Genomic DNA, 14,871 nt, shown 5'->3' with positions numbered 1-14,871 from the left:
CTTTATTAATTATAGTTTAACATTTACTATTGCATTATTACAATTTAAAGTTATGCTTGTTAACATTAATGTTAATGCACTGTGATTTAACAAGAATTAACCAATAATTTTATTTCCATTAATTAAAGCATAAAATAATGAATACTGTAATGAACTGTAACTGTACTGCACTGCATTGTTTGTTCACATTAGTACATGCATAAACTTAATTAATTAATACAACCTTATTGTAAAGTGTTACCTTTTTCATATTTTAGATTAATACTATTAATTTTATTTAGTATTTAAAACCTTAAAGGTATTTTTATTATTGTTGATGTTATGCCTCTTAGCAATATTTTAGTCCTCTATATGATTTTTAATTAAATTTTTTATTGCGAGATTGTAATGTAATGCATATATATTGTTGAATATCTGTTTGTTTGTTTTTCTGTATTTCCCCTCTATATTTAAGGATTATCTACTATTTTTTAAGTACTTAAAACCAACCATCTAATAAAAAATACAATTAACAATCACATTTTGTTTCATGAGTGTCTTTGTTCCTGTTTTGTAGGACTCTTATTTTAACAGATTTCATTTGGAAACACTTGACTGATCATTCAATTAAAGTTTTACCTTTATTATTCCATCACTCAATGAGATCATGTAATTGTGAGTTGAATTACTCCATTTGTAATTGTTTTTAAATAAACTGAAAACGAAGACTTGTTTTATTCAGTTTGTTGAATGTGAACTTCTCTACTTTACATATTAAAAGATATTTAAAACCACTATGAATGAATTTAAACTAATATTTAAATGTATATAACTGTTTCACTGTGGGTATTTCTATTTTAATTTATTTAGCACATTTATTGGCTATTCAAACATGAAAACAAGTTTTAGATACTTCGTGGCTATAATAAATTGTTAAACATTACAAATCCCTGCAGAAAAACCCAGCTTAAACCAGCCTAGGCTGGTTGGCTGGTTTTAGCTGGTTGACCAGGCTGGTTTTAGAGAGGTTTTGGTCATTTCTAAACTGAAACTGACCAGCAAAATCCAGCTAAAACCAGCTTGACCAGCCTGGTTTAAGCTGGACATAGCTGGTTTTGGCTGGGCTCCCAGCCTGGCTACGCTGGTCAAGCTGGTTTTAGCTGGTCATCTCCCAGTCTGACCAGTTAAGACCAGGCTGGAAATGGCTGGAAACCAGCCTGGAAATGGCCAACACCCCTCTAAAACCAGCCTGGTCGACCAGCTAAAACCAGCCAACCAGCCTAGGCTGATTCAAGCTGTTTTTTTCAGTAGTGATTTTTGACAAAATGGTCTAAAATTATAGTTTACAGGTGCCTAAGTGGGATTCGAACCCCGTTCTTTATGAAAAGAAAGAAAAATCTGATTGGCTCTGACATTACTTTCACCTGTGGGCAGGTACTTCAATCTGATTGGCTGGTCTTTCGTGTGCGTATTCAGTCTCTCTGCGTTTGCTTGACTTTTGTCCACACTGGCGCCTCAAAACTTTCTGCTTTTGCTCTCCAGAGATCCTCCTGATAAATTGATTATTCCAGAATGTTGATATGGTTTATATATTGCTAAACTATTTAGTAACAATACACGAAAAACTATGTGGTTAAGGTAAATTCTATAATAAATACTAGTGTTTTTGAGAGTTAGGTATACTGCCTATGTTTAAGCCTAGTATTATTTACAAGTTGTTAATGAATGCTTCAGCATACTGTAGTATTAAGAATAGTGAACTGATAAAATGAAATACAGAGTGTAGTTTTACTACAGTAAAGTGTGGTGAATTGTAGTATAATATACCCAATACTGTAAAAAAACTACAGCACTGGGTCATTTGTTTATATTACACTTGTGTTACCATAGCAACTATAATATGACCCCAACAGAACAATTAAAGTACTTTACTATAGTACTGTTCAAAACACTGTCCATGCCAATAGATGTGTTCAGGGAACCTGTGGAACAGCTTTTCCTCAAAATGAAGAGGATGACATGGAAAATGTCCTCCACAATCTCATCAATAATGTGGAAGACAGCAGAGACTAGTTCACTTTATTTTAGTTGCCATGATAAAATGGGATTGATAGTGAGATTTATTTAAAGAGTGAATAGTACAGTAGGCTATAATACCTAATCATGTTTTTCCTTATTTTTATCACAGTTACATTTCTGCTTGCGTTAGTTATATTTTTGTTTAAATGTTTTTATTTGATTAGTATGGTGAACCTTTTGGATGTTTAATAAATGTTTGTAAAACAAAATGCATTCTTTACATCCAACCTCTATTCTCTGTGTCTTTAAGTGTTTAAAACTGGAAATATCTCATCATAAAACATACAGCCAAAATGTTATGGTTTATTAGATAAAAAAATTAATATGTAAGTCTATTTTAGTATTCTGGTTATTGTTAATAAATAGTGCCTCAATATAAATCATATCAAAAAGCACAAAAGGAAGAGGTAGCAGGAGAAGCACTTTAGCAGCATCTAGACCAGCAGCCTGTAAGTACATTTAAGATTTGTTTCAGTTGTTGTGTATGGTTTGAGGACTTGTTTCCAGCTGTTTGTGTAAAGTTGTAGGACATTTAAACTTGCTTTCAGTTGTGTATAATACTAGAAGTTGTTTAGCCACTGTTTCCTTGGTTACTATAAGAGCTTGTGTAGCGAACGCAGACGCGGTTTCGCGTCGTCCGCCTCAGTTTCGGCCCTTGTTTTGACTCGGGAGGCGTGTCCAAACGCCAGGTAACCACTATATAGTGAGCTCGCTAGCATTAGTCGGCAGGAGAAGCACTTTAGCAGCATCTAGACCAGCAGCCTGTAAGTACATTTAAGATTTGTTTCAGTTGTTGTGTATGGTTTGAGGACTTGTTTCCAGCTGTTTGTGTAAAGTTGTAGGACATTTAAACTTGCTTTCAGTTGTGTATAATACTAGAAGTTGTTTAGCCACTGTTTCCTTGGTTACTATAAGAGCTTGTGTAGCGAACGCAGACGCGGTTTCGCGTCGTCCGCCTCAGTTTCGGCCCTTTTTTTGACTCGGGAGGCGTGTCCAAACGCCAGGTAACCACTATATAGTGAGCACGCTAGCATTAGTCGGCAGGAGAAGCACTTTAGCAGCATCTAGACCAGCAGCCTGTAAGTACATTTAAGATTTGTTTCAGTTGTTGTGTATGGTTTGAGGACTTGTTTCCAGCTGTTTGTGTAAAGTTGTAGGACATTTAAACTTGCTTTCAGTTGTGTATAATGCTAGAAGTTGTTTAGCCACTGTTTCCTTGGTTACTATAAGAGCTTGTGTAGCGAACGCAGACGCGGTTTCGCGTCGTCCGCCTCAGTTTCGGCCCTTGTTTTGACTCGGGAGGCGTGTCCAAACGCCAGGTAACCACTATATAGTGAGCTCGCTAGCATTAGTCGGCAGGAGAAGCACTTTAGCAGCATCTAGACCAGCAGCCTGTAAGTACATTTAAGATTTGTTTCAGTTGTTGTGTATGGTTTGAGGACTTGTTTCCAGCTGTTTGTGTAAAGTTGTAGGACATTTAAACTTGCTTTCAGTTGTGTATAATACTAGAAGTTGTTTAGCCACTGTTTCCTTGGTTACTATAAGAGCTTGTGTAGCGAACGCAGACGCGGTTTCGCGTCGTCCGCCTCAGTTTCGGCCCTTGTTTTGACTCTCGAGGCGTGTCCAGCTGAATTCAATCAGCTAGTGCTTTGGGGTTATATAAACAACTAGTTCACCGCGGCAGCCTCGTGTGAAGACCGCCTCGTGTGAAGACCGACGAGGGTAAAGACCATCGACTCTACCTGCGCGACTCCACCGAGCAAAGACACCGACAAAGCACTTGAGTACTTTACTTTATTGTTTTACTTTACACTTATTTTTTGTTGTCAGTGCACTTTTACTATGTGTTTTCTAATTCCTGTTGTTACTAACACTCGCAAAACACGGGAGGTACGCTGCAGGCGTAATCCTCACAACCTTCGTTCAATACATGTATCTACTATTTCACAACTCTCTCTCTCCGTGGGCCTCTGGAATTGTCAATCAGCTGTTAACAAGGCTGATTTTATTACCTCCATAGCTACATATTCTGACTATAATCTCATGGCTCTAACTGAGACCTGGTTGAGGCCGGAGGACACTGCTACACATGCTACTCTTTCTGCTAATTTCTCTTTTTCCCACACTCCTCGTCAGACAGGGAGAGGGGGTGGGACTGGACTACTAATTTCCAAAGAATGGAAATTTACTCTGATACCGTCCCTGCCAACAATCAGCTCCTTTGAATTCCATGCAGTCACCATTATCCACCCCTTCTACATAAACGTGGTTGTCATCTACCGCCCACCAGGTAAATTAGGTCACTTCCTAGATGAACTGGATGTTCTTCTCTCATCTTTTTCTAATTTTGCCACTCCCTTATTGGTGCTAGGTGACTTCAACATTTACGTTGACAAACCGCAAGCTGCAGACTTTCAGACTTTGCTTGCCTCTTTTGACCTAAAAAGAGCACCTACTTCTGCTACCCACAAATCAGGTAATCAGCTAGACCTTATTTACACACGACACTGCTTCACTGATCAAACAATAGTAACTCCACTACAAATATCTGATCATTTCCTTCTGTCTCTCAACATCCACATTACTCCTGAGCCGCCACACACTCCAACACTGGTTACCTTTCGCAGAAACCTTCGATCTCTCTCACCCAATAGACTATCCACCATTGTTTCAGACTCTCTTCCTCCATCTCGCAAACTCACTGCACTTGATTCGAACAGTGCCACTAATACACTCTGCTCCACACTAGCATCATGTCTAGACCGATTATGTCCTCTTGCATCCAGGCCAGCCCGTGCCAGTCCTCCTGCACCCTGGCTCTCGGATGCTCTCCGTGAGCATCGCTCAAAACTCCGGGCTGCGGAGAGAATTTGGCGGAAAACTAAAAATCCTGCACATCTCTTAACATACCAAACTCTTCTGTCCTCTTTCTCAGCTGAGGTTACTTCTGCAAAGCAGACGTATTACCGTCTGAAAATCAACAATGCCACTAATCCTCGCCTACTTCTTAAAACATTTTCCTCCCTCCTCTATCCTCCTCCTCCACCCACATCCTCCACACTTACTACTGATGACTTTGCTACATTCTTCTGCACCAAAACTGCAAAAATCAGTGCTCAATTTGCTGCACCTACAACAAACACGCAAGATACAACACCAACACCACACACACTCACCTCTTTTTCTCAGCTCTCTGAGTCTGAGGTGTCCAAACTTGTGCTATCTAGCCATGCAACCACCTGTCCACTCGATCCCATTCCCTCTCATCTCTTGCAAGCCATCTCTCCTGCAGTCATACCAACACTGACTCACATAATTAACACATCTCTTGACTCTGGTTTATTCCCCACTACATTTAAGCAGGCTAGGGTAACCCCACTGCTAAAGAAACCCAACCTGGACCATACGCTACTTGAAAACTACAGACCAGTATCCCTGCTTCCATTCATGGCCAAGATTCTGGAGAAAGTAGTGTTCAATCAAGTCCTGGACTTTCTTACTCAAAACAATCTCATGGACAACAAGCAATCCGGCTTTAAGAAAGGCCACTCAACTGAGACTGCCCTGCTCTCGGTCGTGGAGGATCTCAGACTGGCTAAAGCAGACTCTAAATCATCAGTCCTCATTTTGCTGGACTTGTCAGCTGCTTTTGACACTGTCAACCACCAGATCCTGCTATCTACGCTTGAGTCACTGGGCGTTGCGGGCACTGTTCTACAATGGTTCAGATCTTACCTCTCTGACAGGTCATTCAGGGTGTCTTGGAGGGGAGAGGTGTCCAACCTACAGCATCTAAACACTGGGGTACCTCAAGGCTCTGTTCTTGGGCCACTTCTCTTCTCCATCTACACATCATCTCTAGGACCAGTCATCCAGAGACATGGATTCTCCTACCACTGCTATGCTGATGATACCCAGCTATACCTCTCTTTTCATCCTGATGATCCCTCGGTTCCAGCTCGTATCTCAGCCTGCCTGTTGGATATTTCACACTGGATGAAAGATCATCATCTTCAGCTGAACCTCGCAAAAACGGAAATGCTTGTAGTTTCTGCCAACCCGACTCTACACCATAACTTTTCAATCCAGATGGATGGGGCAACCATTACTGCATCCAAAATGGTGAAAAGCCTTGGAGTAACGATTGATGACCAACTAAACTTCTCTGACCACATTTCTAGAACTGCTCGATCGTGCAGATTTGCACTCTATAACATCAGAAAGATCCGACCCTTCTTATCTGAACATGCAGCTCAACTCCTTGTTCAAGCTCTTGTTCTCTCCAAACTGGATTACTGCAACTCTCTACTAGCTGGGCTTCCAGCTAACTCTATCAAGCCTCTTCAACTGCTCCAGAATGCAGCAGCACGAGTTGTCTTCAATGAACCTAAACGAGCACATGTCACTCCGCTGCTAGTCCGTTTGCACTGGCTGCCAGTTGCTGCTCGCATCAAATTCAAAACTCTGATGTTTGCCTACAAAGTGACTTCTGGCCTAGCACCTTCTTATCTGCACTCACTTCTGCAGATCTATGTGCCCTCCAGAAACTTGCGTTCTGTGAATGAACGTCGCCTCGTGGTTCCATCCCAAAGAGGGAAAAAATCACTTTCGCGAACGCTCACGCTCAATCTGCCCAGTTGGTGGAATGAACTCCCTAACTGCATCAGAACAGCAGAGTCACTCGCTATTTTCAAGAAACGACTAAAAACTCAACTATTTAGTCTCCACTTCACTTCCTAATCTGCAATTGCCTCTTTGAATATCACACTAACTGTACAAAAAAAAAAAAAAAAAAAAACTACTAACACTTCCCTTCTTAGACTTTACAGACCTGAAACTTGCCTTTAGTACTTATTCATTGTTGCTCTTAGTTGTGTAAATTGCTTCCTTGTCCTCATTTGTAAGTCGCTTTGGATAAAAGCGTCTGCTAAATGACTAAATGTAAAATGTAAATGTAAGACACAAATTCTATATATAATTTCTGAGAGCGCGCAGGAAAATGTGTGCGTGAGCAGTGCATATTTGAGAGCGAGAGAAAATTTGCGCGTGAGCAGCGTATATTTGAGAGCTCGCAAGCAGTTTTGTCCACAGAGGAAATCGGTGCACGAGCATCACACAAGGTAGTGAGCAAAGTTCTTCAACGTTATGTGAAGAAAACAACGTTATTGTTTGTATGAAGTAGCCTACTGTATTTAGAATATGTGCTACCATTTTACATTGCTGCTAGACAGATTTGCATCTCCATCTCTTTAGCACACACGAGATTCAATTGACAAAATACCAATTTCACTCAATTTTACTTTGCAGCATACAGGAGTTGTTGGTCTACTGCTGCCTCATTGAGGTTGTTTATGTAGTTTTAGTTAATCACAAGTTGATCACTGAAGACATAACATAGCACAACTAAACTTACTGAACTAGACAGCAGTAGACCTGCAATTTCTGTGTGATGTGAGGCAAAATGGACTCTTTTTTTGGTGGAACTCGTTCTTGTGCAATAGGCTGTGTAGACGAGACACAGCACTGTTTAGCACTTTTTCAGAAAATTACATTTGTATCTTTATATATCTAAGCAATGTTCTTTCATTAAAAAAAAAGGTTTGTTTAATAAATACAGATCTTACAGCCATACATAATCTGTTTAAATTTTATTTTTCTGTTAAAAAGACTCGAAAAGACTCGAAAATCAAACTATAGGACTTTGGACTTGACTTGAGACTTGTTGCCTTTGACTTGGGACTTGACTCGGGACTTGCCTGTCTTGACTCGGGACTTGACTCGGGACTTGAGGGCAATGAATTGAGACTTACTTGTGACTTGCCAAACAATGACTTGGTCCCACCTCTGGTATGTATATAGTGTAATAGTTCTTCAGTTCATTCAATTTCACTTGCTGTTAGTTTATATTTTTATTTCACATTTTCTTTAAATAGTGTATTTATTTTGCTGACATTTTATTTAACTTTTATATTATTTATGTGTGTGTGTGTGTGTGTGTGTGTATAGTGTTTACAGTTTATAACCATAATAATTCAATTTATTCTATTTCACTTGTTGTTTTTTTGCACATTTTACTTTTTAATCATTTATTTTGTTAACATTTTATTTAACTTATTTATTATTTATATATGTGTGTGTATTTATATAGTAATTAACCATAATAGTTCTACAGTTTATTCTATTTCACTTGTTGTTGGTTTCTATTTTATTGCGCAATTTATTTAAATAGTGTATTTATTTTGTTAACATTTTATTTAATGTATTAATTATATATATGTGTGTGTACAGAGTGTATAAAGTTTACTACCATAATAGTTCTTCAATTTATACTATTTCACTTGTTGGTTTCTATTTTATTTCACATTTTATAAAAATAATTTATTTTGTTAACATTTTATTTAACTGTTTATTATTTATGTGTATGTCTATAGTTTATACAGTTTATAACCATAATAGTTCTTCAATTGCCTTGTTTGATTCTGTTTTTGCGTCAGTCTCATAATCTGAAGGTCGTGAGTTCGAGCCTCACACGGGGCAAGGTGTTACCTTTTTGCACTTGGAAGTGCTTAGATGACTGGGCAGCATTTTTTATTCCCTTCCGTGTGGATCATGCTTCCCCGGGGCTAAAAAGCTACAGCTCCTCTGGAGGCCTGGCAGTGTGAAGTTCCAAGAACATTTCCTGAGTCTAAAGCAATGATGGTAAGATGCTCCCATTCCTATCACGTTGTCGCTTGACGTTCGGCGTGGATCTGTCAAATGTCATGAATTAACGTTGTGCGAGGATTTGACGAAAAGTCCTGCGAATCCCATTGCCTTAAAAATCAACGGCATCCCAGGACATTCCACTACATGTCATTCTAAGACAGTACTTTTGATCCCCTTTTGGTTCACTTGCATTAAAGCCCTCGTCCATTGTTTTGTTCACATGCTTTTCCGAGTTTTTGTGGACAATACCTTGATCGCAAACGCCTTAAAACCTACAGTCTAAAGAGCCCATTAAGGCTGCCAGGGACACTGCTAGGGTGCATAAACTTTGGCGCAAAGAGATTGATGCGGTGCTTTGTCAGTGTTACTGTATCACTCTGACAAGGTGGCAGAGAGTTAAAGACTTTAGCCTGAACGCATAGCCAAAGATTAGGTTTGTTGGAAGTGGCATTCGAACCCACGCCTCCAGGGGAAATTGCAACCTCAACGCAGCGCCTTAGACCGCTTGGCCATCCTGACATCCCTACTTATCCCGAGCTGTCTCCTAGTATCCACACCGAAGCACCGTGACATGGAAGCTGGTGTTTCACAGTTTGCCCAGGTCCATCAGTCTGCCTCGTTGGCGCAGTAGGCAGTGTGTCAGTCTCATAATCTGAAGGTCGTGAGTTTGAGCCTCACACGGGGCAAGGTGCTACCTTTTGGCACTTGGGAGCGCTTAGATGACTGGGCAGCATTTTTTATTCCCTTCCGTGTGGATCATGCTTCCCCGGGGCTAAAAAGCTACAGCTCCTCTGGAGGCCTGGCGGTGTGAAGTTCCAAGAACATTTCCTGAGTCTGAAGCAATGATGGTAAGATGCTCCCATTCCTATCACGTTGTAGCTTGACGTTCGGCGTGGATCTGTCAAATGTCATGAATTAACGTTGTGCGAGGATTTGACGAAAAGTCCTGCGAATCCCATTGCCTTAAAAATCAACGGCATCCCAGGACATTCCACTACATGTCATTCTAAGACAGTACTTTTGATCCCCTTTTGGTTCACTTGCATTAAAGCCCTCGTCCATTGTTTTGTTCACATGCTTTTCCGAGTTTTTGTGGACAATACCTTGATCGCAAACGCCTTAAAACCTACAGTCTAAAGAGCCCATTAAGGCTGCCAGGGACACTGCTAGGCTGCATAAACTTTGGCGCAAAGAGATTGATGCGGTGCTTTGTCAGTGTTACTGTATCACTCTGACAAGGTGGCAGAGAGTTAAAGACTTTAGCCTGAACGCATAGCCAAAGATTAGGTTTGTTGGAAGTGGCATTCGAACCCACGCCTCCAGGGGAAATTGCAACCTCAACGCAGCGCCTTAGACCGCTTGGCCATCCTGACATCCCTACTTATCCCGAGCTGTCTCCTAGTATCCACACCGAAGCACCGTGACATGGAAGCTGGTGTTTCACAGTTTGCCCAGGTCCATCAGTCTGCCTCGTTGGCGCAGTAGGCAGTGTGTCAGTCTCATAATCTGAAGGTCGTGAGTTTGAGCCTCACACGGGGCAAGGTGCTACCTTTTGGCACTTGGGAGCGCTTAGATGACTGGGCAGCATTTTTTATTCCCTTCCGTGTGGATCATGCTTCCCCGGGGCTAAAAAGCTACAGCTCCTCTGGAGGCCTGGCGGTGTGAAGTTCCAAGAACATTTCCTGAGTCTGAAGCAATGATGGTAAGATGCTCCCATTCCTATCACGTTGTCGCTTGACGTTCGGCGTGGATCTGTCAAATGTCATGAATTAACGTTGTGCGAGGATTTGACGAAAAGTCCTGCGAATCCCATTGCCTTAAAAATCAACGGCATCCCAGGACATTCTACTACATGGCATTCCAAGACAGTACTTTTGATCCCCTTTTGGTTCACTTGCATTAAAGCCTTCGTCCATTGTTTTGTTTACATGCTTTTCCGAGTTTTTGTGGACAATACCTTGATCGCAAACGCATTAAAACCTACAGTCTAAAGAGCCCATTAAGGCTGCCAGGGACACTGCTAGGCTGCATAAACTTTGGCGCAAAGAGATTGATGCGGTGCTTTGTCAGTGTTACTGTATCACTCGGCCATGGTGCCAGAGAGTTAAAGACTTGAGCCTGAACGTGTTGCCAAAGATTAAGTTTGTGAGAAGTGTAATTCAAACCCACACTTCAAGGGGGGACTGCAACCTGAATGCAGCACCTTAGACCGCTCGGCCATCCTGACATGCTTGCCTGGCCCAAGCTGTCTCATAGGAGCCACAGCGCAGCACCGTGACATGGAAGCTGGTCTTTCACAGTTTGCCCAGGTTCAACAGTCTGCCTCATTGGCGCAGTAGGCAGCGCGTCAGTCTCATAATCTGAAGGTCGTGAGATCGAACCTCACATGGGGCAAGGTGCTACCTTTTTGCACTTGGAAGCGCTTAGATGACTGGGCAGCATTTTTTATTCCCCTCCGTGTGGATCATGCTTCCCCGTGGCAAAAAAAGCTACAGCTCCTCTGGAGGCCTGGCGGTGTGAAGTTCCAAGAACATTTCCTAAGTCTGAAGCAATGATGGTAAGATGCTCCCTTTTCTATCACGTTGTCGCTTGACGTTCGGCGTGGATCTGTCAAATGTCATGAATTAACGTTGTGCGAGGATCTGACGAAAAGTCCTGCGAATACCATTGCCTTAAAGGGTCACGAAACACCAAAACACATTTTTTGAGCTGTTGACAGTCGTATATGTGTCCCACACTGCTAAAAACACTATTAGGACACCTATATTTCACTAAAAAGAGTAAATTGGTTGTTTTTGCGTTATTTCAAGCAAATTTGTACTTCCTGTTTGAAACTAATTTTTGAAGCTGCGTCACGGCCATGACATAATAGCGTGTATTCCAGCGTGCAGACTGGGCGTCTGTGCCTGAGTGAGTCTTATTACGTCTTATAGTGTGATGCATTAATGCATGAGTAAGGCTTGGGTCAAACCAATCAGCGCGCTCTATTGTGCAACTTCATTAATATTCATTATTGTCACCGTGTTTACACCACAAAGACGCCACGTTGTGTTGGCAAAACAAGCGTGACGTGTTGCTTTTATAGTTTGCTGCTGTTAAGTTTCGTTTTCATTTTCTCTCTGTGAGAGCTTATCTGGATCACGTGTGGATTAACAGGCGACGCGCGACAACAATAACTTACGTGTCTAAGGAGGATTGTTGTTTACCTTAGAGCTGTTCTCACCTGCAAACGCTGAAATCTGGATTTGCTTGTACTCTTCTCTTCATAAAGACGCGGCTCTAGTTGCTGGTGATTGTTCTGTCTCTACAGATTTGGTAAGTGAGCGACCAGTGCTCTTTGTTTATTCAGTTTGTTCGTATCGAATTAAGTTAACTATTGCACTGAGTGCAGAAATGTTAGCACCGCATTTTGTGACCGGAATAACACACGCGGCTTTCTGACACTACCTGCCGTGTGCATCTAAGTTTCCGGGAAATGCAGAGGTTTTTTTTCTCTCATTCGCCGTGCGGTATCAAACATTGCATGAAAAATACACGCTTGCAGCAGTTCCTCGAATCAAATATCTCGTTTGTCGCGAGTGGCATGAATGAATTCCCTGAATGAAAGAGCCAAACTGCAGTTAAAGTCCAACATTTAATAATTTGTCAAATAATTCGACTACAGATGTCCATGTAGGTTAAACACCATCACTTTTTCTCCTGTCTGTGTGGGTGTGTATTTTGACTCTGAAACTCGCGCGTGCACAAATAGACACTCCCACACCATCCCACTTTAGTTCCTCCGACACTCCCCCCTAAACAGAGCTGGACACACCCACTTTTCTGACTTTTTCCAAAGTAGAGGTGTGAAAACACCCTGCTGAAACGAGGGGGTTTCATGGCCCTTTAAAAATCAACGGCATCCCAGGACATTCCACTACATGGCATTCTGAGACAGTACTTTTGATCCCCTTTTGGTTCACTTGCATTAAAGCCCTCGTCCATTGTTTTGTTCGCATGCTTTTCCGAGTTTTTGTGGACAATACCTTGATCGCAAACGCCTTAAAACCTACAGTCTAAAGAGCCCATTAAGTCTGCCAGGGACACTGCTAGGGTGCATAAACTTTGGCGCAAAGAGATTGATGCGGTGCTTTGTCAGAGTTACTGTATCACTCTGACAAGGTGGCAGAGAGTTAAAGACTTTAGCCTGAACGCTTAGCTAAAGATTAGGTTTGTCAGAAGTGGGATTCAAACCCACGCCTCCAGGGGAGACTGCGACCTGAATGCAGCGCCTTAGACTGCTTGGCCATCCTGAATTCGCTGCTCAACATGAGCTGTCTTCTAGCATCCACACCGAAGCACCGTGACATGGAAGCTGGTGTTTCACAGTTTGCCTAAGTCCATCAGTCTGCCTCATTGGCGCAGTAGGCAGCGCGTCAGTCTTATAATCTGAAGGTCGTGAGTTCGAGCCTCACACGGGGCAAGGTGTTACCTTTTGGCACTTGGAAGCGCTTAGATGACTGGGCAGCATTTTTTATTCCCTTCCGTGTGGATCATGCTTCCCCGGGGCTAAAAAGCTACAGCTCCTCTGGAGGCCTGGCGGTGTGAAGTTCCAAGAACATTTCCTGAGTCTGAAGCAATGATGGTAAGATGCTCCCATTCCTATCACGTTGTCGCTTGACGTTCGGCGTGGACCTGTCAAATGTCATGAATTAACGTTGTGCGAGGATTTGACGAAAAGTCCTGCGAATCCCATTGCCTTAAAAATCAACGGCATCCCAGGACATTCTACTACATGGCATTCCAAGACAGTACTTTTGATCCCCTTTTGGTTCACTTGCATTAAAGGCCTCGTCCATTGTTTTGTTTACATGTTTTCCCGAGTTTTTGTGGACAATACCTTGATCGCAAACGCCCTAAAACCTACAGTCTAAAGAGCCCATTAAGGCTGCCAGGGACACTGCTAGGCTGCATAAACTTTGGCACAAAGAGATTGATGCGGTGCTTTGTCAGTGTTACTGTATCACTCTGACAAGGTGGCAGAGAGTTAAAGACTTTAGCCTGAACGCGTAGCTAAAGATTAGGTTTGTCAGAAGTGGGATTCAAACCCACGCTTCCAGGGGAGACTGCGACCTGAACGCAGCGCCTTAGACTGCTCGGCCATCCTGACATCCCTGCTCAATCTGAGCTGTCTTCTAGCATCCACACCGAAGCACCGTGACATGAAAGCTGGTCTTTCACAGTTTGCCCAGGTCCAATACTCTGCCTCGTTGTCGCATTAGGCAGCGCGTCAGTCTCATAATCTGAAGGTCGTGAATTCGAGCCTCACACGGGGCAAGGTGCTACTTTTTGGCACTTGGAATCGCTTAGATGACTGGGCAGCATTTTTTATTCCCTTCCGTGTGGATCATGCTTCCCCGGGGCAAAAAAAGCTACAGCTCCTCTGGAGGCCTAGCGGTGTGAAGTTCCAAGAACATTTCCTGAGTCTGAAGCAATGATGGTAAGATGCTCCCTTTCCTATCACGTTGTCGCTTGACGTTCGGCGTGGATCTGTCAAATGTCATAAATTAACGTTGTACGAGGATTTGACGAAAAGTCCTGCGAATCCCATTGCCTTAGATATTAACGGCATCCCAGGACATTCCACTACATGGCATTCCAAGACAGTACTTTTGATCCCCTTTTGGTTCACTTGCATTAAAGCCCTCGTCAATTGTTTTGTTCACATGCTTTTCCGAGTTTTTGTGGACAATACCTTGATCGCAAACGCCTTAAAACCTACAGTCTAAAGAGCCCATTAAGGCTGCCAGGGACACTGCTAGGCTGCATAAACTTTGGCGCAAAGAGATTGAAGCGGTGCTTTGTCAGTGTTACTGTATCACTCTGACAAGGTGGCAGAGAGTTAAAGACTTTAGCCTGAACTCATAGCCAAAGATTAGGTTTGTCGAAAGTGAGATTTGAACCCACGCCTCCAGGGGAGACTGCGACCTGTACGCAGCACCTTAGACCGCTTGGTCATCCTGACATCTCTGCTTATCCCGGGCTGTCTCCTAGTATCCACACCGAAGCACCGTGACATGGAAGCTGGTATTTCACAGTTTGCCCATGTCCATCAGTCTGCCTCGTTGG

General features: G+C 42.4%; 2 protein-coding genes and 2 non-coding genes across 4 annotated transcripts in view; 3 read left to right on the top strand and 1 right to left on the bottom strand.

The window, feature by feature from the left end:
- Positions 1-7,011, top strand: part of LOC141381647 (uncharacterized) — a 751,802-nt gene extending 744,791 nt beyond the window's left edge. Inside the window, exons 2-3 of the mRNA XM_087248530.2 lie at positions 2,473-4,348; positions 4,430-7,011. Coding sequence (XP_087104656.1) covers positions 3,901-4,348; positions 4,430-6,798 — 2,817 coding nt within the window. The 5' untranslated portion in view covers positions 2,473-3,900 and the 3' untranslated portion in view covers positions 6,799-7,011. The remainder of the gene's footprint in view (positions 1-2,472; positions 4,349-4,429) is intronic.
- Positions 1-14,871, bottom strand: part of LOC137491165 (uncharacterized) — a 514,718-nt gene that overhangs the window by 174,526 nt on the left and 325,321 nt on the right. The window lies entirely within an intron of this gene.
- trnam-cau (transfer RNA methionine (anticodon CAU)) lies at positions 11,085-11,157 on the top strand. Its single transcript has one exon. It is a non-coding gene; the product is annotated as a tRNA-Met (tRNA).
- trnai-uau (transfer RNA isoleucine (anticodon UAU)) lies at positions 13,153-13,225 on the top strand. The gene has a single exon. It is a non-coding gene; the product is annotated as a tRNA-Ile (tRNA).

The sequence above is a fragment of the Danio rerio genome, chromosome 4 (assembly GCF_052040795.2).
Source record: "Danio rerio strain M-AB ecotype USA chromosome 4, GRCz13ab, whole genome shotgun sequence".
Lineage (NCBI taxonomy): Eukaryota > Metazoa > Chordata > Actinopteri > Cypriniformes > Danionidae > Danio > Danio rerio.
The sequence above is the reverse complement of the archived record's forward strand: the minus strand, read 5'-3'. Positions and strand labels throughout refer to the sequence as shown.